This window comes from Maylandia zebra, linkage group LG14, assembly GCF_041146795.1.
Source record: "Maylandia zebra isolate NMK-2024a linkage group LG14, Mzebra_GT3a, whole genome shotgun sequence".
NCBI classification, from domain to species: Eukaryota; Metazoa; Chordata; class Actinopteri; order Cichliformes; family Cichlidae; genus Maylandia; species Maylandia zebra.
Genome location: NC_135180.1, coordinates 18,415,813 through 18,439,220, shown reverse-complemented (window position 1 = coordinate 18,439,220; position 23,408 = coordinate 18,415,813). Strand labels below are relative to the sequence as shown.

Genomic DNA, 23,408 nt, shown 5'->3' with positions numbered 1-23,408 from the left:
TTGTGTGGAACCGCAATGACATATTTGTTGAAAGGATTTTGCCTGACCTTGAGTTTTGGGATGATGCGATTCCTAAAGTTGAGTGTTTTTTTAGAAACAGTATACTCCCAGAAATACTGGGACAGCAAGTTACAAACATACATGTGTAATGTGATAAAAGGACGACAACATAATGACATTTTGAATATTGTTATGACCTGATGGTAGTCATTATGAGTTCTGGCTATTGTATTTGCTCTGACGTAGCATTAGAGCACAGATTGTCATTTAATTTTATTGTACATTTAATTGTGTCATTTAAGTGTTGTGTAACACTACACAATGATTAAATGCTATTGAGGCAGCATAATAATACATTGGTGGTTTATTTACAAGATTAGACTTTTAAACAAATAAACAAAATAGATTGCAATCCATCTCACAGTATAATACTGTACAAACTGCCAGCACAATATGACAGTTGGAGAAAAATATTTCATTTGAAAACATTTACAGACTAATCAGGAGTCAGGACTTAGGTACTACTATTACTCTACCCTGTTCTACTTATCACCAGAGCCAAGCAGCAGATACTGGACACTACTCTTCCTCTCCACCCCCTTCTGTGAGCCGTGACAGTGACAAGACATTTAATTTTTTTTAACTGATTGATTACCACCCACCCCCCTTACTCCAGTGGGACAACAGACTCGGAGAGATTTGATAAGGCACAACAAATTACCCCAATCTTGTCGATCAATGCATGTGTCTCACCTGGCTTTGTGGACATGTTCTCTATTGGCATAGCCCTGCTCTGCAGAATTTGATATTTCCTCCTGACTAAACCTATGACTCGCTCAACATGGATACGCAAATTGGCTATTTTCCTTGTCTCTGCCACTTCATAGGCTGACAGCTGTTTTCTCCCTTTAGTGAATGCCGGTGTCTGTAGTGAAGCACAGTAAAACCCCACATTATCGCCAATATTGAACCCACGATCTGCAAGGACAATATCTCCAGGTAACAAGTTCTTTAGGAGGCCACTCTCTATTGTGATCTGCTTATCGCTAATTCTCCCTCCCCAGGCAGAAGATATGTAAGTGACGTAGCCTTGGGGGGCAACACCAATCAAAAATTTTACAGTGTGATGGTGCTTGTAGTTGGACCAAGTTTGAGCTTGTGCAAGAAGATTAGATGGTCTCTCAATAAAGACTTCAAAGCAATCAACAATCACAGCCACTTTACATCCAAATGCCTGTCTGAAACTCAGTGGCATCGTAGCTTGAAGAACATGTCGCTCTGGCCACTCAATTAGGAACTCTAACCTTTTATGAAGTATGTCAATTACTTTATGCCAAACTCTAGAAGCAGTGGACAGAGAAATATTGAACCTGAAAGCTAAATCTTTCAGGGGCAGATTTAGTCTCAGCCTCAGCAAAACTAGTATGAATTGTTCAAATTTGGACAACAAAGACATAGGTCCCGAGGTGATATAGGGCTCGCACAGTTCAAAAATCTGAATTAAAACTAAGAAGTTGGGGAGCCCTGTGTAGAACTTTGTCTTGTCTTCATTTTTTTCAAAAGCCTCCTGGCTGAACTGTGTGTCCAGAGCCTTGCTCCGAAGATCAACCAGCTCTGCTGTGTTCTGTCTCAAAACATCCTCCATCTTCTCGATGTCATCCATCGTCAGCTCTGTCTGGCATCCAGCATCCGCACAGCCTGCAATATAACAGTGGGGGAGCATAATCAGCATAATAGAGGCAACCTCAATTTTTACTCATTTTCACTGTAGGAGTTTTTTAGTGGGCTATTAGAATCTGGTGTAATGTGTTTAATTCACTATGTTAATTTAATGTAATTATTTTTTTTAATCAACAAAAAAACATGTTGCGTCTAAACAAAAAATATATTTATATGTTTCTCACCACAGAAACCTTACATTACGGATATCTTTACTTATCTGTGAAAGGAGACTGTCTGGAATCTGGCAATATAAGAACCACAGCAGTGTACAAAAACCTGTGGTGTGTGCCTGACGGTAATAAGTGCCACTTTTTCTTTTTTTCTGAATAAAATGGTATGGATTTACTCTGTGATTAAAAAATCACAAACATGTAATATGTAACTTGGACCATAATCATTACAGATAATGGCATCTTTTTCTCTTTGACATGATTCTTGTTTGTTTTACATCTCAGCACAATATCTTACCTGGATAAGTGAATGTCTCATTCACACTGAAGTCTTCTGGTTGTGGATTCTCAGCTGGAAGCTGCAGTTCGGGGTTCTCCACTGTCACTAGGCTCAAATCCGGGCTCTCAGCCGTCTGTTGCATATCCAAAATCGCCTCTGCACATCGATGCTGTTCTGCCTTAAGCTTCATTCTTTTATCTCGTTTGAGAACTGATTCCGATCTGGGTTTTCGTTCGTAGCCGAGATTGACCGTCGGAGCCCAGTCCTCCGACTCTTCGTCATCCAAAGCACTTGGGCAGCCTATAGTCCCAATCAAGTCAATATTAGACTACTAACTTAAAAGCACTAAGTAAACGAGAATTTAACGACAACATAATGCTAATAAGTTCGTTTGCAAACATAACATTACCTCTGACGAAGTGGTCGCTGCAGACACGGGCATTGGCAGACTCTGCTCCTCCCGACTGTAAACGTAAATTTAAAATCCATTTTTTCCTACGTTTTTCGGTTAGAATTTTCCATTTTTCTCCTCTTCGTTGGGCTATTTTTGGTACCCTAAAATACCGTTTATCAGTTTCTCGGGTCGACCTACTGGAGCATCCGTAAACACAACAGGACAAAGGCATTTTGCGTACTGTCTGTCTGTGATTTTGCGCTGATCTTTTTCACTTCCGCCCTCCAGTCAAATTTCGCGCTTTACGTCGACGTCACGTCTACGTCAAATGAAACCCAGCTATTGAAACAAACACACAGAAACACTTTACATGTAACTGTATCTACATTTACACCAACTATGAAAATGTGAAAATCTCAAAGTATCATAGCGGTTATGTCAACAACAGTTTTTCCATGTATTTGAACATTTCACCATTGGGGGGTTTACCCCACAGTTACAGGATGCTGACTGTCTTATTGCCGTTTTATCGCTGTGTTGACGCACTTTGAAGATATCAGTTGACTGCAAGAGGTTAAAGACCGGTCCTCCTCTTTGAAGCAACCATTTCAAAGGGAACGAGACTGCAAGTTTGTTGCACACAGTTGCAATCAAAACTGATGTTTTAAGCCAACTTTAAAAGAGGAAAGTTCAATACATGATTAAGAGAAGTTAATTTGAGCCAAAGTTGTTGCTTTATTTTAACTGGTAGGGCTAAGTTGTGATTGAGCTGAAGGCTGAGCTCTAATAGTCATGATTTACATGTGTCAACAGCACAACAAGCCTTTACTGAGCAAGAAACTGAGTTTACTCTAATGTGGGAAGTGCAAAATCATCACACCTCACCTTAAATAAATGTGAGGGAACATGTTCTAGTAGAATTGGAGCAGAAACAAGACATTTGATGCTATTAAAATGTAAAAGAAGAACTTCAAGAATATCAGGGAAAAGATATTTCTAAGGAAAGCAGACTGTATTGTGGTGAGTACTGACAGTTCAAGATGATAATGTCAATAATTCTGTTCACCGAACAAAGGCGCTTTTTTACTTCTCTTCTTCTTTCAGAAATTCATGAGTCAAATTGGCCAATGTCAGCCCACAGCAGGCATTCACTGCTTGATTGTTACTGACACAGAACTTCCCCAACTGTGACTCCTCTCTGACATAACAGCAGCCAAGGTCATTTTGCGTCATAGAAAAACAAACAAACAAAGAAACAAAATGGGCACAGGTGAGGAAAAAAAGGTGATGACAACGCTTTGGTGGTGCAAACTCCCCCCACTGCGCCATGCTCTGTTACAAAGTTAGATCCCCTTTGAGCTGGCAATTTCTGATACTTTTATCACAAAAGAAAAAAATTATTGAGTTCCACAGTTTGCCACAAAAAATACAGAAAGAAATCATGGTTTCTGGATGTGGAAATAACAAAATAAATTGCTAAATCCTGCAAGAAGTGGGTCTGATATTGCACCTTAAAGCCTCTACTGCTACACAAGCCAGCAATGACAAACCTCAGATTCATTAGACTCAAATAACTGCATGCTCTCAACTTTTAAGTCACTTTTTTTCTCACTTTTTTTGTGTAAATTCTATTATCCAAAGAATTTCATCAACTGTAATACCGCAATGCTTCTCTGACACATGCAGATTGGATCTCTTTGCATGTGACGGTTGGTCACACGCGAACACAACAAAGGCCTTTTATGCTGTCTGAGCATGTGTATCGTCTCCACTGTAAGACTCGTGACCGTGTGCGCTTGTTCCAGTGATCCACGGTTTGTCTAAGGGCTGGTAGACAGGCCGCGGTCATAAATATGCCCAGCTGTAACCACGGTGATTTGCAGGTTTGGAGAAGCCATAAACACGGCCACTGAGCGGCCCGCTGTCCGTAGAGGAGGCTGAATTAAGTGGTGAGTGTGTGGATCTGTGCGTGCTTGTGTCTATCCATACTGGAATGTGTGCCTGCGAGCTTCCTCAAGGGTATTCTTCATTGGAGATGGGAGCAGTTTGGTCACTGGGTGAGGGTTTGAGGAGTGGTGGGGGAGGGTCATTAATCTATGCTGGTCCATTGGCTGTAACGGCGGAGGGGAGGGGTTAGTGCAGCTGGTCAGTTAACTGCTGTCAGCTTTCTAATATGGAACATTCTTCAATATTAGATGGCGAGTGCATGATCACTGGGGCCCAACCAGATCCACTAAAACACTACATCTTCTCTGTCCTGCATCTTTTAACCTCTCACATTTTTTTTGTTGTTTATTATGCAGCACGGTCTCCGGGTAGGTCGAAGATGGAAGATCATACTTGCTCTGCATTTCAATAATGCAGCAAGAACAAACTCGTTTGAACTGGTTAGCAGAATTATTGCAGACTGTATTGCAATACAGTTTGGCTACACAACCTGAGATGCAGAGGATTAGGCTAGTGTGATCCACATGCCTCAAATATAGAACTCTATGTGACCTCTTCTCAGGTTTGACATGTCTTTATTGTGTTTTTTTACCATTTATTTAACCAAAATGTCAAATTCTTGATATTGTGCCCAGCACCGGAGCTTCCAAAGAAAATCCACGCAAGCAAGTGAAGGATATGCTCCGTCAGAAATGTTTCAAACGCACGACAATCTTGCTGTAAGCCAAGAGTACTAACCCCTGAGCCAGTGTGCTTCTTACAATTAATTTGAGCACAGAAAAGCTATTCAATGTTCCAGTGATACATGCAGTACAGTATGGACAGATGCCAATTGTGGTCACAAGATGATTTCTGATTGATTCTGACTGAAGACCGTATGTAAAATCAATGCAGAAAACAGCTTTTAGATGGTGTGTGTGGCCTGTGATGGTGGGATCGATCATAGATGGGAAAAACACAGCAAATAGTTTGCCCGAAAGTTCAATATCTGTGATGAAAGTCTCCGTCGCCTTCAAATGGATTTCTAAACAGTGTCAGATCTTAGAAAAAGAACAACCAAGTCCAGAGAAACAGTTTGCTGGAAAAAAAAACATTTAGATGATGTGACTTCACACTCCTCTGAGAGGTTATTACACCATTATATACCCTAATGGACTCCATCTCTATTATGCTGGCAACAGCACCTCAGCTGAAAGTTCTCAGCGAGTTTGTTTCATGTGATATACATCAAACACATTTACACTGAAAATGCAGCTTGTGATTAGCATGAATTTATATTCATATCAATTCTATACAACGCATAAAGAGAATTTATAGCAGGAAGTCGTGCTGGCGTCCATTAACTTTTGTTGTTTTGAATAGGTACAAAATAATACCCTGGTGCTAAGTGCTCTTAGCAACAGCCTGGGTCATCTATTGAGTACATGCATTTCATAAAAATGTCTTTACAACCACAATAATTTTGGCCATAATGACCACTACATAGCCCACTGTAGCTGACTTTAGACAGATGCTGGGCAAAGTGCAAAAACTTCCAACCCATATTTTTAAGCTCCTGTGCAAATAGCCGTCAGAACAGAAGCTAGTTGGACATTTGCTCTGAAAGCTATTTGGAAAACGAATGTGACTTTTTTCTATTTTGTAAGAGGAACTGGCTCTGGCAACATTTTAAAACACTGATCGAAGGAAACCACAAGATACTTTAAAAAAAAAATTGATAAAGGATTTTCTGGGTAAGGTAAAGTAATTTATCTTAGCAGGCTTCCTTAGATAAGACCAAACTAAGCTATGACTTATACCTATATAAGTAAGCTAAGTCTGATATAGAAGCTAAGCTTTTAAAGGACTGTCAAATAGAGCCAATACCTCATAGAAAAAAAATTATTTCTGGAGCAGAACGCCCCTCGAAGTATCCTTATTTTAAATTGTTTGGATCACAGTAATATACTGTACAGTGGTGTGGTTGTTACCAGTGTTGCTAACCAAAAGGTTTTGTGTTTGAATCCTGGGACCCTCCCGTGTGGAGTTTGCATGTTCTGCCTGCACCTGTGTGTAATCTGGCTTCTCACCACAGTGGCTAGGTAAGTAAGAAAGTAAGGTTTATTTTTAAAGTACCTTTTACAAAAAGTGGTCAAAAAGCATTGTACACAAAATGGAGCAAAACTAAATAAGAAAACATTAAATAACATAAAAACAATTGTGATTCAGAACAAATTCCATTAGAAAAAGAAACAACCTCTGCTCAAAAAACTCTGCTGTCTCCGTGCTGACCCTGCTGCAGACTGACTACACCCCACCCCACGCCCCAGGACCTCTGGGATAGGCTCCAGCCCCTTAATTGGTGACCCTCAATTGAATTAGTAGGGAAAAATTGAGTGAATGGATGCATCAGAGTGCATCAGAGTTAAAATGTGCCATAGACACCTTGGGGTGAGGTTGGGTGAGGGCTGAGCTACCACTGCCAGAGTTTCTGAAAGTTTTCTGTGCTGCCTAGAAATCAGGATGCAGTCCACAGTGCTGCTTACTGATCACACAGCGATACTTCCCCAAATCAAATCATTTAAGTTTAAATCCCTTGAGTTATTCACAGAGAGTAAAACGAACCAAAGCGGTGGGCGTCTGAAATTTCCCCAGTATTAACAGAGGGCAGAAATCGTTCATGGGTCCAAACTGCAGTCAGTGTGAGACATCACATTGTTTACACTGAAGCCGAGAGCAGAGTAAATGTTTTTCATGTCATTCTTTTTATTTTTTCACAAGTATTGAGTATTTTCTATGTACATTTTATGACAGAGCAGACTCAAAATGATGATTTTCTTCCTGATCAGTTAATCAATAATCTATGCTGCTCACATTATTAATACGAACCACAGAGTGATTGCAGGTCGCTTCTTGTTTCCCGTCCCCTCTGTGGACTTGTGCATGTAGCTCAAAACCTTTGATCATGTGGATTGTCTGCAATGCACAAACTGTACAACTGAGAAAGCAATTTTTCCTCATGTTATTTTTTCTAGCATACATGCATATATGTGCACTTCATATGTATAAAAATTAGAAACCTGACTGGTCTGAGTTCAAGTCCACAGCTGTCAGTATTTTTGCATGAGCTGGCTTTTAGTTTTGGCAAGATCTCACATAAAACATCAGAGGACAGCAGTTCATTTATGATTTACAGTTACACAAACTCATACTCACATACTTTACTTTAAAATATCTCATTTTTTCAAGCTAGTTTACAACACTAAATTTTAACCCCATCTCCCTGGCACAGGTAACAAAGTCTCATACAAAACATGACCTAAAAAAAAAGAAATCTTTTGATCTGAGCCAGTTCAACCACACAGTAGGTCTCAAATATTGTATCAGAGATTGCATGAGGTCTTCAAAGGAACCTAGTTAATACAATAATCTCAATAGTTTGCACAGAGGTCATTAATTCGAGTGAGAAAGGGGCAACAACGTAAGAAGGGAGTGCAAAATTAGAAATTGTAAAGAAAAAAAACTCAGAAGGTGAGGCAAAAAAAAGGGAAAAGGTGATACCGCAGAGGGGAGAATAAGAGGTGTGAAGGAGGAAAAGATAAGTGCAAATGACAAGAGAACAAAGTAAAGTTGAGACTGAAGGCAGCAGAAGAGGAGAGGAGCGAGGAATAGAAGCGATTCAAAGCAAAAAGAGGAAAAAAAGGGGAATGAAATCCCTCTTATGGGTGTTTGTGCCTCCTGAGAGGGTCACAGATTGAGGAGATGAGTGACCTTGTGGTCATCTGTCAGCCCCTCTGACTATGCTGGAGGCAGGATATCTCTCCAGGGAAAGGACACACTAGAACACACACACGCATGCACACACTTGAACTCACAAACCATCGTACAGTATACTGAGGAGAACATATGCATACTCCCACATTCTCACTCACACGTTTGCACAGGAACAAAACAAAAAGGATGAAATCATTTGGAGCACAACACAAAATACGTGTTGTGAGGCAACTGAAGAGAGACTGCACTCTTTGCAATGAACAAACAAGATCGCTTCATGTCACATCCTGAAGGCTTTCACTGTAAAAAACTGCTGCCGTCAACTTTTCTGTACTAGGCTGTCTCATACTGGTTCCCAGAGGTTTGTACACAGGCACAGTTTTACATATGTGACACTCACATGAGAGGAAAACATGTTTTTCTATAGATATTTTAAATGTAATATCGTGCACAGGCCAACAGACTGATTTTAAAGGACTTCAGACAGGGACAGGGATATCTGGCAGTAGTTAAAACTGCATCTCGTGCCCTTCATCAGCATGTAATCATGAAAACCATCAGCCTGCGGTCACCACTCAAAATGTATATAGAAAACTGAACAGTGAACAATTTTCATTACTATTTTATGCACATAAAAAACAAATGTAAAAAGGAAAATGTCTCTTTGAAAACGTTTGTTTCATGTTCTGTGCAGTCGCTCCAGAAATCAAATGGCTCTACACATTATCAAAGGAAATTACATTAGCTACAATACTGAACTTTTTTTCCCTCCTATGATTACACTGTATTTGTTCTCAAGGCACGAGGCCAGAGCTTCTTTTACACATATATATATATAGGATATATAAGATATATTTAAGATCACTTAGGCCTTAAACCTTTTCGCAGTGGGTCCCTTGCAATTATTTTAATGGGCTCTGGGGATCCTATGTTGTTATTAGGAGAGGAATGAAATGATCATCTTGGCTAAAGCAGCAGCTGACCACTAATACATTGTCTCATTATATCTTGTACTCTCATCTTGGATGGCAGCGCTGTGGCAAGGAAAGGCCCATTACGAGAGGAAGCTAGCATGAGGTAAGTAGTGCTCCTCATAATGTGTGGGACAAAGACATAACCTTTGTAGTTTAGCCTCTGTAACACCACCATAGTGGATTGTAAATCAAACAATCAATATGGGGCAGACTAAAGTGCAGACTTTCCGCTTTAATTCAAAGGGTTTTAGAAGTTTGTTTGCTCTGGGTTTTTTGGGGTTTTTTTTTTTTGCATGAATTGTTGAAGAATTACAGACATTTGAATCTACAGTCCCCCTTTTTTAGAAGTTCAAAATGAATGGGACAATGGATCAACAAGCTGTTTCTTGGCCAGTTAATGTCAGATAGGTTTGATAACTTTTAGAGGTCTGCAGAAGGGCAGTTCTGAACACCCAACAGATGCTCAAGAAAACTTGACCTTTGACCTTCACCTTGAGGTCGAGGTCACTGAGATTCTAACTGGTCCAAGATGTTTAGCAGATGAATCCATGGTATCAATTTCAAAATCCTAATCGCCTTGTTCTCGAGTTACCACTTCCACAAACTTGACTGTCCACCCCGTCTGCCCGCCCGCCGGCATGGTGACAACACCCCAGTCGGCATGTTTATGCTGAGGGATAAAAAAGGAAGTGTCGAGCTCTCCAGGGCCAAAATAATAAAATACAACCTGACACACTATTTAATAACAAAAACTCAATATCCTCCATAATCAATCAAAAACCACTATCTTTGGCTCCTCAGTCACTAACACTGAAATTGAACAGATAACGGACAATTAACAGGTAACAACTGGCAGTATTTGTGATGAGGGGTGTGGCAGACCCAGTCTGAAACCAGTGGATCTGACACTATGATAAAATAGTACAAAGCATTAAATATGACAGTATTAAGTGGTCTTTTCATATCACCAGGAACTTTAATATCGCTTAAAGATAAACAGACACTATATGTACAGCTGCAGAGCGTGCATTAAGCAAACATGTCTTGGTACAATATTTTTCAGCTGCTGTTGCCTTTGGGTCAATCGAACTTGCTCACTGCCAGGTAGATCCCACTTTTCCTCTCTTGCCTCCTTGCCAGTAGTGTTCGCATCTCTCTCTACACCTCCTCCATTTTGCTCTCCTGCAGTGTATTTTCTGCATGTTTCCATCCGGCTTGACTGTGTTGGCTTCTTCCTCTCACTTCCCACCCCTGAAGAAAACTCTCTGTTGAGTTTGGACACACTGAAGCGTTTCTGTTGTCGTTTACTGGGAAAACAGCGCAGTGAGACTTCTGAATCAAATTGTGAAGCCCATGAAGGTTCCAGTCCTGTACTGCTTATTAAAATATGGCAAGTGCCCAATAAGGGAGTGTCTCTAACATTTTAAAATCTGGGAAGCAGATATTTTATCAGCCTTGTTTTATGGCGAGCCAACACATGTTGGCCTGGTTAGCATGCTGAATGCCAAAAGTTAAAATACCATTCGACACGCCGTGAAAGGAAGACTAAACGTAGACCAAACCTGACTCCAATCTGAGGAGGCCTGATTGTATATTTTACAGTATAGGAAAACAAATGACAAGGTCCTGTTCATTCCTGTTTATTTCCTCATGTTTATTTGGACGAAAAAGCCCCCCACAAGTGTTAGAGACATTATCAGACAGAAAACAAAATGTTTATGTCTCACATATGCACGGTTTACATAAGCATTATTGTATTGTTGCTTAAACAACACAGAAAATCCCCAAACACTTGTGGACGTCATGGAGGAAGCTCGGGAAGAATGGAGGGCGGGTCAAGACAAAGGCAAAGAAAAGGCCAAGATTTTTTTATTATTATTGAAAAGTGGGAGTTTTTTGAATGCTATGCGCGCACTAAACGTGGCGGATTACAATGCTTTGCTGAGGTAAATCAGAAATCTGTCTATCGCAGGAATCTGCAGCGTGCCGCGTTTACATCATTGCTCTGACGTTTCACCGGATTACTCATGTCGTGTGGGTTTGTGATCAGAACTCCAAACAAACAACCTGCAAAGGCAGCTGCTGAACACCGTCGCAGCAGGAGTTTTATCACAATAGTTTCTCAAACCTGGAATGCTAATTTGAGATAAAGACAAAACTCTGTAAACACATTACCTTGGAAACAAGCCCTTGGCAAAAGCCTTTTTTTTCTCCCCCCTCTGCTGCAATGCTGATGTTAATTTTCCACCGCTGCCTACAGGATTAGAAGTCATCAAAACGCGAGGAAGAGTTGTGAAACAGCGCTCACTGTTTTGAATCCAATTTCAACGTCTCATTTTTGAGCAGAGAGAAAATAATCAGCCTTTAGATTCCCATTTTGACTTGTTACAGTGCAATCTAATGAAAACATTAAAGATCTTTATGCTGTTAAGGAAATACAGGACAAACTGGCAGTGTTTCCAGTACCGTAGCAGGTATAAACCTTTCTATAAGCTCCCTGTGTTTCACTTTCTCCCTCCCCTGTTGATTCCCCATAACTCACTCACTACTTGTCCTCACTCCCTCCATCCATCTTTCCCTTTAACCTGTCCTCCCAAACCCTGTCACCTTAGCCACACTCATTTTCCTGTTTCTCTTCAATTTTCTCGCCCAAGTTTTACGGCCCTTTTCTCGCTCTTTCCCGTCCCTGCATCATCACCTCCCTCTCTCCTCCTCTGCCTCCATCCTTCTGTCTGTCTCTCGCTCGCTCGCTCTCCCTCTCTGACCCAGAGGGCCATGTTTCGCTGAAATCCAATCCTCTCTCTTTTTTAAACCTGCTGTTCCATTTCACTCCCATTTTGTCACACTGCAGTGCACACACAATACCCGCTCCTCCCTAATTTCAACTCTCCTCTCCGTCTCCTCACACACACACACAGATGTGATCACACTTTCATACACTGACATTAACAGACATTTGCGCAAAGGCATGAGAAAAATTGAAAAAGTGAGTGGGGGAGGGGGGAATCTTAATTAAGCCATCAATCAAGCTTGATGCTTATGATTGGATTCATACACAAGCGCCCATACACACCTTCCAAATCGCACGCCCACACTTGCAGCTCAGCGGCCATCCATCACAGCTTCACTGACTCCGTTCAACCTCAACTCAGAACCAATCACACAGAGGTTAGGGACTAACTTGTGCATGTGTGTGTATTTGCGTTACAGAAAGAGAACTGACACTGAAGTGCATCATGTCTGTAAAGCCCCTTTCAGCAGAGCTGTGGGAGAGGCAGAACACAGTGAACTGAGATCTGTACAGTTCACTGTCAAACAGTTCTGACTACTAATAGTATGTGACGGAGGGTCAGCGCCATTCTGAAACACCACGCACAAACACACACATCTCTTTTAGTACTTTAGCAATGTTATTCTATTGAAGGCAGGAAAGATGGTTTTTATTTTACCTTTATTTTGAATAAATACGTCCAAAAGTACAGCAGGGAATACAATGCCTATGCAAAAAACATTTTTTAATATGTAATAAACACAATTTTCTTGTGAGACTGGAAGTAGCAAGACTTACTGACAGTTTTAGTGTAGTAGTGTTTCTTGGGATCCAAATAATAATGCATGTATAGTTTATTAACAGTATCACCGCTGTTTGTCTTTTAGCTTTTTATTCAGTTTTAGTGTCGTAGCACAACCCGAGAAAGCATCAGTTATTCTTTGGTCCTGTTTTCCTTCACTCTGGTCCTTTCCCTTGTACTCTGTTATACAAATGATATGATATAAAGCAAATGTGTTTTAAAAGGTTTGGTCTATGAGCTAATGCGCGTCACTGAAAAATTACCCTGACATATCAGAGTGCTAACAATCCATCTGGTTTATTTGTTGCCCTGGTCAGATACTGAGCACAGAAAATCCTTTTTCTCTCTGTGACTCTCGCCACAACCAGATCCCGTCCTCTTACTGCTGTTTGAGAAAAAGAGCAGCTCCACACTGTATCCACTGGTTGGGGTTCGCTCCACAGGGCAGAGAGATGTGCGTGACCACCTTCACCCTCTCAGAGCTGGTATAGAGAGGCAGACAGATACTCTCCTCTGCTGCAGTGCAGGCAGCAACAGAGTTCTAGGATGAAGTAGAAATTTAGTGTATGAGCGTAAGTATGCACAAATACTGTATAGTCACAGAGTTTCATGCTAAATGATTAAAAATTGACATATCTCACAAACGTGATAACAAATAAATGACAACTTTCTGCCACTGCAATGTAACTGATTAGATAAAACATATAAAACTTCAGTCATTGGTCAGTGAAGACCTGGCAAACTCTGGTCACTAGGGAAAATGTGAATTCCTAGACCAGTTGGCGAGTGGTTGCTGGAACTTGCTGGCTGCCTCTAGGTTAAATCAGTCGCAAAGAGAGATCAAAGCAATCGCATTTCAGTGTAGCCTCTTTGCAACCAATCTCACAGCAACTACTCGCCAACCAGTCGAAAGGTCTCAAGACCAGCCTGTAGAGCCCAGTCAACCTCTTAAGTCTGACATCATTAGCCATTTCTTAGCCCAGCAAAGAAGGAGGATGAGGATTAACTTTTTTCCCCTCAATAAACGTTCATGTGCGGGTCCCCGATAGGCAGAGACAAATGCAATCACATGGTAAGAAGAAGACGCCAAAAACTGACCCAACTTCAGCAAGAGAAGACCTGAGACGATCCATCTACAACATGAGTTTAGACATTAATATGCTGCTGCATGGTTTGGATGACTCGCTATGAACAATTCTTAAACCTAAGCTTGACGTCCACACTGAAATTTTAGTCAGAGCGATTCTTTTCTGGAGCACTCATATATTTGGTGTCCGGCAAACCAAGAGTCTGTGGGCTGTAGTTACGTGGAAGGGTTTTAAAAACTGACCATAAAGACATGTTGCACATGAATAGTGCTAATAAAAAGCCAGAGAGGCCGACGATGACCACTAATTCTTTTTAGGGACTGACAGAAGATTTTTAAGACCAATACTAATATTCGGTCTTTTACAAATATGGCAAACAGACAAATGTTATTTATTTCATATGTTATTTATGAATTGTTACTAAAATAATTAACAATCCAAGTTAAAAATAAACATGTCTCAATGTCAACACTGAAGCTGTATAGCGCCCTCTGTTGGACAAACTATGCAACATCAACACTGAAAAATGTTCTAACGCAGTTGAAAGACGATCCTCTCGTCTCTTCATTACTTTTTAAATTAGTATTTATCAGCTGTTACATGTTAGCAAATATCAGCCATATCAGTCAGATATTTGGCTGGGCTCTACCTGTGTGACTGAAGCCTAAACAGCAAAAAACTCACATCTGCACAAATCCCCAGAGCGTCCTCCAGACTTTGTGTAATTTTGATAAAAATTCATATTTCCACCATAACGCAACATCCAAGGTCAAAGAACAAGTACTTCATTAACAGAGTAGTCAACTGACATGAGAGCACCTGGCAACTGTTTAAAAAATGATCTAGTCATTTGTGTCACTTTTCAAATAAAATTGCAAACAATTGCTGCCAAAACCCTAAAATGTAAACAAAAAGAATTCTGTTTTATACAATTTATTAGCTTAAACTGTACATGTTTGGGTTTTGAAAGACGACGTTGCTGTGGGCTTTGGAAATCTTGAACAAAACATTTAAGATGATTACTGTCAGGTGCTGCACAGTGTGGTTCTCTCTTTTAAGAACACATGCATACCTGTGGAACCCAGGCCATGTAGCACGTAGGGACAGCTGACACGCTGGGAGAATCATGCTGGTTCTCACAAAGATGGACACCATCAAAACTGCAACCCTCCAACTGGAGACCTCCAATCTACAAAGAAAATGCAAATGATAAGATGAACAAGAGAAACAGACACGCGAAAATGGAACAACGGGAAAACAGCTACTCTGTGACTTAAACGCTGAACACTGGTGGGAGCCCTTCCCAGATTAACTAGCATGCTACATACTACATGAAAGAGACATCAAGTGAAGTCAGTCTAGTGACTCAGGGATTTTCCACAGTAGGACAGACAATAAAGGGAACTCTGGCGTCAAATCAGACACACACATACAAGTACTATATCACCATAATCTGGGAAAGAAAAACCCAGAGAGTGAGAGCAAGACACAAATCCAGAAAATGTTTTTACATATTGTGTGTGTGTGTGTGTGTGTGTTTGTGTGTGTGTGTGTGAGAGAGAGCTCATTGCTTCACAACAATTATATCCTTTCACTTTCTCTGTCAGACGTCTGAGTGTTTTCCCCTTCCCTCCCTGCAGCTGCAGCCTCTTTGTCAGCACCAACACCCTTTCCTTCTCTCTTTGTGTATTTTAACTAAGCGCATGTCAAACTGTGCCAATTTTTATTGGCATGAGAGTAATAGAAGTATTGTCTCAAAGTATTATATTAAAGACAGTCATATCACCCTTAAATCAGAGCATAAAATGAATAACTGATGACTGAGAGGAGTGCTGCACAGTTCTGTTTGGTCAGAAAGGATTAGAATTACACAATATATCCAAAACGCACCAGAGACCTGAGCTGGCTGCTGTCAGCAGCGGCCTTGTCCCTAATAAAGGCTTTATTCACACCAGGGGGATCTTTGCACATTTCCAAAAGTGCAGTTTGGGTTAGCTGAGTGATCCCCATGTCCCAAAATCAGGCATAATTCTGGGTAACGTACCCTTCTTAAAGAGTTGAGTTCTGGCACAATGGCTAATTCTTTGCTTTTCTTTTACCCCCAGTCTCTCCTTTTTCTTCAGTCTTGTAACTCCTGCCTCCTTACCTGCATCTGTATCTATTCTTGCTGTCTTCTCCTCCAATAATTATCACTCAGCCAGTGTACCTTGGTTATAGCAATTGTATTCTTCTGTAGATGGAGGTGAGGATCTGATGTTTGCATGCATGAGCAGTAGATGACTGGCTTTACCTTTACTTGTAGTTTTGCTTGTGCAATTGGACTCCTCCATGACGAAACAAACACCAAACTATCCATAGAACAGGACATGGTCCTTAAAAAAAGCAAAATGAATATATGTATTTTTAACATTGATATATACACTTATTCAATCCCCTATGAAGGTGTCCAGTGTGTGTGTGTGTGTGTGTGTGTGTGTGTGTGTGTGTGTGTGTGTGTGTGTGTGTGTGTGTGTGTGTGTGTTACCTGGCAGTTTCCTGTCTCAAAGCATTAAGAAAGGTATCAGGGTGAAATAGCTCAGATAGATCTAGGATGTCTGACAGGAGTGCCTGTCTATTTGCATGTTCCACCCAACTCTGTATGAAAAGAAAGACAGAGAAACAGAAACAGAGAGACGTGTAGACGCAAAGATTAATGAGCCAAATACTTTGCAAATTACAAATAAAGACTCAAAGCTAACACATAATGCAGGCATAAAATCTGTTACACAAAGGCGTCACACAGTTTTATGTCACATGGAAATACGACACAGATTTGAATTCTAAAAAACGTGTTTACGTTACATGCTTGTGCTTCTCATAAAATAAAACATACAGTTAGATCCATGTGCTTTTGGGGGGTTTTTTGTGTGTGTACCAGAGCTTATTCTAGTTTCAGTTAAATAATGACTATGGGCTTAAAGTGTAGCACAGCTTTAATTGGAGGGGTTGAACAAAAAACCAAACACAAACAAAAAGTGCATGAACCACAGTAGGTGTCTTTATAAACAGAGGCTCAGATGTAATTGGATACATAATTATAAAGCTGTTTTATGGCCAAGTGTGGGCTACATTTTTTCATAAATTAGGTAGGTCAGAGGTCCGGATATAAGCTGAAGAGTGGAAGCTGTTTGGGTTAATCCAAAATATGCTGTCAAAGGAGCACTCACTGCAGGAGGAACAGGCCGTCCTCAGGCTACATACACTAAACAAATCCAACAGAGAGGTAGCAGGGACTTTAGGAGTGGTCAGATCAAGAATTGAGTGCATTTGGGACACACCGGTGAGCACCGCAACATAAAAAGGTTTAGACATCCACTGAAGATAACAGTGCCAGATGACCACAGGGTCCTTTCCTATGAAAAAAACCCTTTAGAACATTCAGCCGAGTGGAAGGACAGTCTCCAGGAGGGGACATATCATTATCCAGGTCTACCATAAAGAGAAGCATATTCATTACAAGATGCAAACCAGTCACCAGCCTCAAAACAGAAAGAACATATTAGACTTTTCCATAAACACAGCGTAGGACTTTGTTCATTTAAAAACTGCATTTTATATTTGTTTGGGTCATCTTTCTCTAAAATTAAAGCTTGTTGTGATGATCTGAAACAGGTGAATGTGACAAATATGAAAAAAATTAAAAAAAACGAAAGAAAATGAAGAAATCAGGAAGGGGGCAAATAGTTGCAATCCATCAGGTTTTGAGAAGTAAATTAGCGGAATATTCTGCAGAGTTAATCACCTGGTCTGAGTCGATCAACAACAACTGAATGGAGCAGCAGTAATGGCCAAAAACATACACACACACAGCAGGAAAACCATTATTTGGGGAGGGCCACGAGTGCCACACTTCAGGGGATCATTTAAAGAAAAGGATTTTTACAAAGTATTTATTAATATGTTGATTTGTCCAATTACATATTGAACCTCTAAAAACACCAAACTGTTCAGAAAAACATTTCAGCTAATATTTTCATTCAAACCTTTAAATAAAAGGTGAAAGGTTGAGATTCAAACTCATATTCATCATGTAACTGTAACTTGACCACATTTTGGTGAACAGCTAAAATAATAAATAATGTCACAGTCCAAAAACACATGGACCCAGCATGTATCTTTCAGTGGAATGGTTCCTAAATTGGACAGAGTAATTTTTGTCTCAGTTATTGTGTATTTGTAAAGTGAAGCCAAAGGGTTACAAAGGAGAGAATAAAATGCACAGCCTAATGTGGCTAATAGACCATTTAATGCCTCACCTTTTTATCACCGCATCAACAAGCTGATAAAACTGGAACACCAATTATGCACTAATGGGAACATAATACACATACAGACGCACGCCCACAAACCTCGCAAAGCCCAACGCCATTTTATGAGCGCGTGGACAGGGTTAGTGGTGTACATTTACTGAAGCACTATTCTGAGGTACAGTTTTAATGTACTTGATTAAGGTATTTCTATGTAATGCCATTTCTATTTCTATCCTTCTCTTTTAAGTAATGAGTATGTGTTTCAGCACTTTGTAAGAGAGTAATTAAATACAAAACAAGGTGCAGTGCTGCTTTTCCCAAAGTATATCTGTACAAGGTCTGCGCATGAGACCAAAAACCATGCAGAATATTTTCTACAGCAATTTCTTAACTGTATTTATAATCAAGTATTAAGATTTGCCACCCCAACTTTAAAAATAATCCTGGAAACACTCCCAGATTCTTGGGTTTTGTGCAAAAACAGTAAAATAAAATAAATGCTTAACCCAGACAAACAGTGATGTTAAACATAATTCTTTGTGTAACTCTGCACAGATGGACTTGGAGCTTTGTTAGCCCCGTCCAATATGTTGATGCAGTCTGCTATATTCAGCAACATCTGCTTTGATTAGATGTCGGCCATCTATTGTGTCACAACAAAAAGGGATAAAAAAAATTATTAAATTGTGTGGCAAGCAAAAATACTTTATTACTGGTAAATGTTGCAGAGCACAACTGATTTCACTGTGCTTTTAAACTTTATAAATACAAAAGATTATTTAAGCCCGATTGGCTTCAGCTCTAAGATTTAATGTCAACTGAAGAAAAATGCTGACAAATGGAGGCAGAATGAGCAAACATTTTATCTGTCCAATAGAGATCCAATCTCTTTTATTAATAGATTCACTTTTACCACAGAATCAGTCTGCACTGGCTTTAGAGATAAACTGAGATGAGCTTTATGTCAAGAAGAAATGTGCATAAATCCTAGCTTCACATACACACAAGTACACACTTGCAACCGGGCGCATGTGGGCACACATAATCAAAGCGAGGCATGCACCAAGAAAGATTTGGGTGCATTAATAATAAAGCGAACCGAGTTGTGCTGATGTTGCTCATGCTATTTGTGCGTATATACTGTATGTGTGCAAGCATTTGAGTGCTGTCAAGGTCGTCCTGTTCGTCTGGGTGCACTGCTGTGCTGTTGGCTTTTTATTCTTCAGCAGCTCCACACAGCTGCAGCTCTGGAAGAGTCCGCCTTTATTGCGCTGATTAGCTAATAGAATACAGACATGCTGCAAACAGAGATATCACTCAGTGCTGATGGGCAGAAACAGACAGTTAAGGACAGCGCAGCCTCTAGACAGACACATACTAAGACAGATGGAGTGTAGGTAGACAGGGAGGCTAGAAGACAGGGCAAAAAAAAGAGAAAAAACAAAAATCGAGTATCAGGCAGACATACACGCAAACAGATGGGTAGACAGGCAGGCCAGCAGACAGACAGAGGCAGGGAGGCTCGCCCACGCAGATAATGAAATGCATCCACACAGAAATAATTTCTGAACGTGAGGGTGTATGTGTGCATTCTAGTCTGCCAGAACATATTGAAGTACAGTCAGACACAGTTGAGCGGAGATAGAGAGGAATTTCCGCCAGAACCCTTATTTCCTGGCACCAACCTAAGGCTGACACTTCCCAGAACCTCCTGCTTTTATAGAATAATCCCCTTTTATTTATGTACCCCTATTGAAAACAACAAGAAATTTTCTGGCAGCGTTTTAATAAACACATTGCCTAGACCACCCTGTATGTCATAACGTAAAGTACCGCAAATTCAGCTTAAAGGCCTCTTGTTGTTTTGAGATCCGTTTATAAAAAGTGGAATTCCACTTCATATTTTATGATCTCTGAAATGCGAGGTTCTCTTTAAATCCTTTGGAATTAAAATTTTTAGAAAAGAAATCTGTTAATATTCATCACTGCTGAATGACAAAGCTCTGGGTAGGATAAATGCATGATGAATTTAAATGGATCCCTCAAAGGCTGATTAGAAAACTCTTATACTTCTTAAGTCTCCTTCCGTTGAGAGCAGCACTACAGAGGATTCTCAAGGCCATCTAAATTTTTAACTCAGGCCATCAGAAAATACCATGTGTTGTTGAGGACAAAGGTGCTCTTATAGTAGTGGGCTCTTGTGAATTTCAGCCCGTGAAGAAATAATTAAAACTAAATGATAACAACTGTTACACACTAAGGTGCAAAGCCTTTTTCTTTTGCTTCTATGGAGCCACAATTTCTTTTCATTTTTCAAAGTGATCTCAAGCAATAGTTCTTCACATTTTTTTGAAGGTCTTTCAGTGTTTTTCTTTGGGCATTGGCTGCTTTTACGCTCAGTTTCACTCCAGTCCTTGTGCCTGACCATTTTCAGGGAAATGTTACTTTTTGGTTGTCAAGCCACTTAAATACTGACCTATTATTCATTCATGTGTAGAAAATGACACCTAACATTAAGAGATAAACCTGTGCAAAGAACCAACACATTATTTACAAAAGTGGAAAAGACAACACATATATTTGCACGAACAAGGTGATTCCAAAAGAACAATTAGCCAAAAACGTGCCATATCTCGGAACGGTGTATAGAGTTTCGTTAAAAAGCCTGAGCGAACTGGGTAAGTAGAGTACAGGACTGTCACAGTCCTCTATTTCATCTGACCCTTCAGTTGATCCATCTACTGAAGCCTCATCAGAATTGCTCTCTGTGGAAGGGTAGCTATCAAGGAGCCATTCTTGAGGAAGGGAAACAGGGAGAAAATGCTTAGGTATGCTAAATTACTGGACTGAAAATCAGTGCCAATAGGTCTTTTGGAGTAATGGATCCAAATTAGAAATTTGGACAACAGTGAGTGTATATAGCCATTTATAATACATGATTGAAGCTCTGACATGTGGCTGTATTTCAGCCAGTGGGGTTTGGGATCTTGCCAAAATTTTATGTAATTATCAACACTGCAAAGTACTATCAGATAATGAACCACCATGCAATACTATCTGGAAAGCGTCTGATTGGCAACAGTTTAAATTTTCAAGCATGATAATGATCCCAAACACACTGCCAGTGTAGTAAAAACATACCTGGAGAGTAGAAACACACAGTAGAACACTATCAGTGATGGACTGGCATTCCCAGAATACCGACTTGAACATTATTGAAGCAGTGTGGAATCATCTTTATAGAGAAGAGAACAAAAGGAAGCCAACATCCAAAGAAGAGCTTTGAATATCCTTCAAGAAGCCTGGAGACCTATTCCAGAAGACTACTTAAAGAAATTACAAGAAAGCCTGCCTAAAGGTGTTCAGGCTGTGTTACAGAATAAAGGTGGCCATAACAAATACTGAGCTTTGTGCCAACTCTTTTTTTTTGCCTTATGTACTGATTTTCCATATATTTCGGCACCCATTTCCCATTGTAGCATTAAGCCTCAAAACATTTGCACTTTTCCATCCATCCATTCTCTTCCTTTTATCCTTTTCAGGGTTGTGGGGGTGCTGGAGGCTATTCCAGCTGTCTTAGAGCGAGAGGCAGGGTACATCTAGTACAGGTCGTCAGTCTGTCACAGGGTTAACATATAGACACACACAACTATTCGCACTCACATTCACACGGGGCAATTTAGGGTTTTCAATTATACTAACTCCATGTCTTTGGACTGTGGGAGGAAACCAGAGTATCTGGAGAGAACCCACGCACGAAGAATGCACTATATTTGTCATGTATTGCATAGCATGTTAATAGATGTTTGTCTGCTTTTTATAAATATTCTTTTTGTGACTGTGGTGAAAAGCAGGTTCCTAAAGAAAGACAGCAGATTATGTCTTTTTGCTATACCATCCATCACGTGTTACCTGTATGGCGAGGGCCCGTGTTACGACTGCTCTGAGGTACTGCATTGGCTCCTCTGGTCCCTCCCATTTATTCTGCCATGTTAAAGGACACTGAGACAAGAGGAAACAAGCACAGAGAATAAAGGTCAATGCAAGCAATAATAAAAGCAAAAATCACAAAAATGAGTATAAGCAAAAGAGTGATGTAAACCATGTTTTTTAAAAAACAAAACAAACAAAAACAAAACAGGGGTACTCTGCAGGTTTACTCTGCCACTATGTGAACCTGCCTCTATGTCCTTCTCCTAACCATGCTGGCAGCCAAGCCACAGTTAATCTGCAGGAGGACTGCAGCAACATCAGCCCCTGTCGAGTTGCCTTGACACGATTCAAAATACAAATTTAACAATATGTGTAAGTCACTGAAGGGCACGCTGCGCCCAGCTACATCCTCACTGTGGTCCAGCTAAAATGCAATCTATATTTAAGTTTCTGTGATGTCACTGGTGACATCCTCAATTTCTGTCATGACATGCAAAAACAGTTACAGCTGGGTGATACTGAGATAAATCTCAGGCACTATTTTATATATTGTAAAAATACTGAATATATTTGTGACTTGTTACAATGCTAACTTAAACTTTACAAGTGAAAAATACTCTTGTGTTCATAAACAGTACTGTCTGTCTGTCTCCTGATGTAAGTAACTGTTGCAGATCCACAGACAGTCTTGTCTGTGCAGCAATATCTGTAATGTCTTAATTTGGAAGTCACAGACAAATGTAAAATGTTTGCAGGGTTGGGAAAGGAAAGCTTTCTCAAGAGAAGAATGTTAACTCCTGAACACGTTAGGCCGTGTATGTTACCGTTAAACAGAGATCAAAGATTTGACTCACACACACATGCACAAACATGCACAGCAGGAGGCTGAGAATTGAGAATTTGGTGGTATTTAGGCATGAAAGCCATAATGGAAATAAAAGAGACTTTGCATGTCTCTCAGCTGCAAGTCAACCATTCACTCACTCACTCTCCTGCTGCGGGGATGGGTGTGTGTATGTATGTGTGTGTGTTGCACTGAAGTGTCTTAGGAGGAAAAACGTGCTGGTTTAAGTTAAGTCACTGCCATTTGTGGGGTACAAATAAGTGTAAAATGCTGTTTTAATTATTATTTTTTAACAAGATAAGGGTGGCAGAAAACAGAGACACAAACCAAATGTATACAGGAGTGCAATCAATATACACCGATCAGACATAACATCATAACCACCTACCTAATATTGTATTGGCACCCCTTTTACTCAATTGAATCCTGGATGCTCAATTGA

The 23,408-nt window shown here is 40.2% G+C and overlaps 2 protein-coding genes across 5 annotated transcripts in view; both read right to left on the bottom strand.

Moving 5' to 3' along the window:
• Positions 1 to 346: 346 nt before the first annotated feature.
• LOC106674586 (uncharacterized) lies at positions 347 to 2,798 on the bottom strand. The gene is made up of 3 exons (XM_014407365.4): positions 2,582 to 2,798; positions 2,191 to 2,472; positions 347 to 1,698 (listed from the first exon to the last, which is right to left on the bottom strand). The coding sequence occupies exons 1-3, from the start codon at positions 2,796 to 2,798 to the stop codon at positions 668 to 670; spliced, it is 1,530 nt and encodes a 509-aa protein (XP_014262851.4). The 3' UTR covers positions 347 to 667.
• A 9,874-nt stretch (positions 2,799 to 12,672) lies between these two features.
• dync2h1 (dynein cytoplasmic 2 heavy chain 1) overlaps positions 12,673 to 23,408 on the bottom strand; it is a 125,034-nt gene continuing 114,298 nt past the window's right edge. For all 4 annotated transcript variants that reach the window (XM_076892392.1, XM_076892391.1, XM_076892394.1 and 1 more), the window contains 5 exons: positions 22,102 to 22,191; positions 16,425 to 16,534; positions 16,191 to 16,272; positions 14,973 to 15,089; positions 12,673 to 13,353 (listed from right to left, as the gene is read on the bottom strand). In XM_076892392.1, coding sequence (XP_076748507.1) covers positions 13,192 to 13,353; positions 14,973 to 15,089; positions 16,191 to 16,272; positions 16,425 to 16,534; positions 22,102 to 22,191 — 561 coding nt within the window. In that variant the 3' untranslated portion in view covers positions 12,673 to 13,191. The remainder of the gene's footprint in view (positions 13,354 to 14,972; positions 15,090 to 16,190; positions 16,273 to 16,424; positions 16,535 to 22,101; positions 22,192 to 23,408) is intronic.

Bases quoted from the DNA above. Each gene is read 5' to 3' on its own strand.
- LOC106674586 (XM_014407365.4), bottom strand. From the start codon at position 2,798: ATGCCTTTGTCCTGTTGTGTTTACGGATGCTCCAGTAGGTCGACCCGA. The intron at 2,473-2,581 runs GTAATGTTATGT...TTGGGACTATAG, and splicing joins CAGCGACCACTTCGTCAGAG to GCTGCCCAAGTGCTTTGGAT. The intron at 1,699-2,190 runs GTAAGATATTGT...GTTATATTGCAG, and splicing joins TGAGACATTCACTTATCCAG to GCTGTGCGGATGCTGGATGC.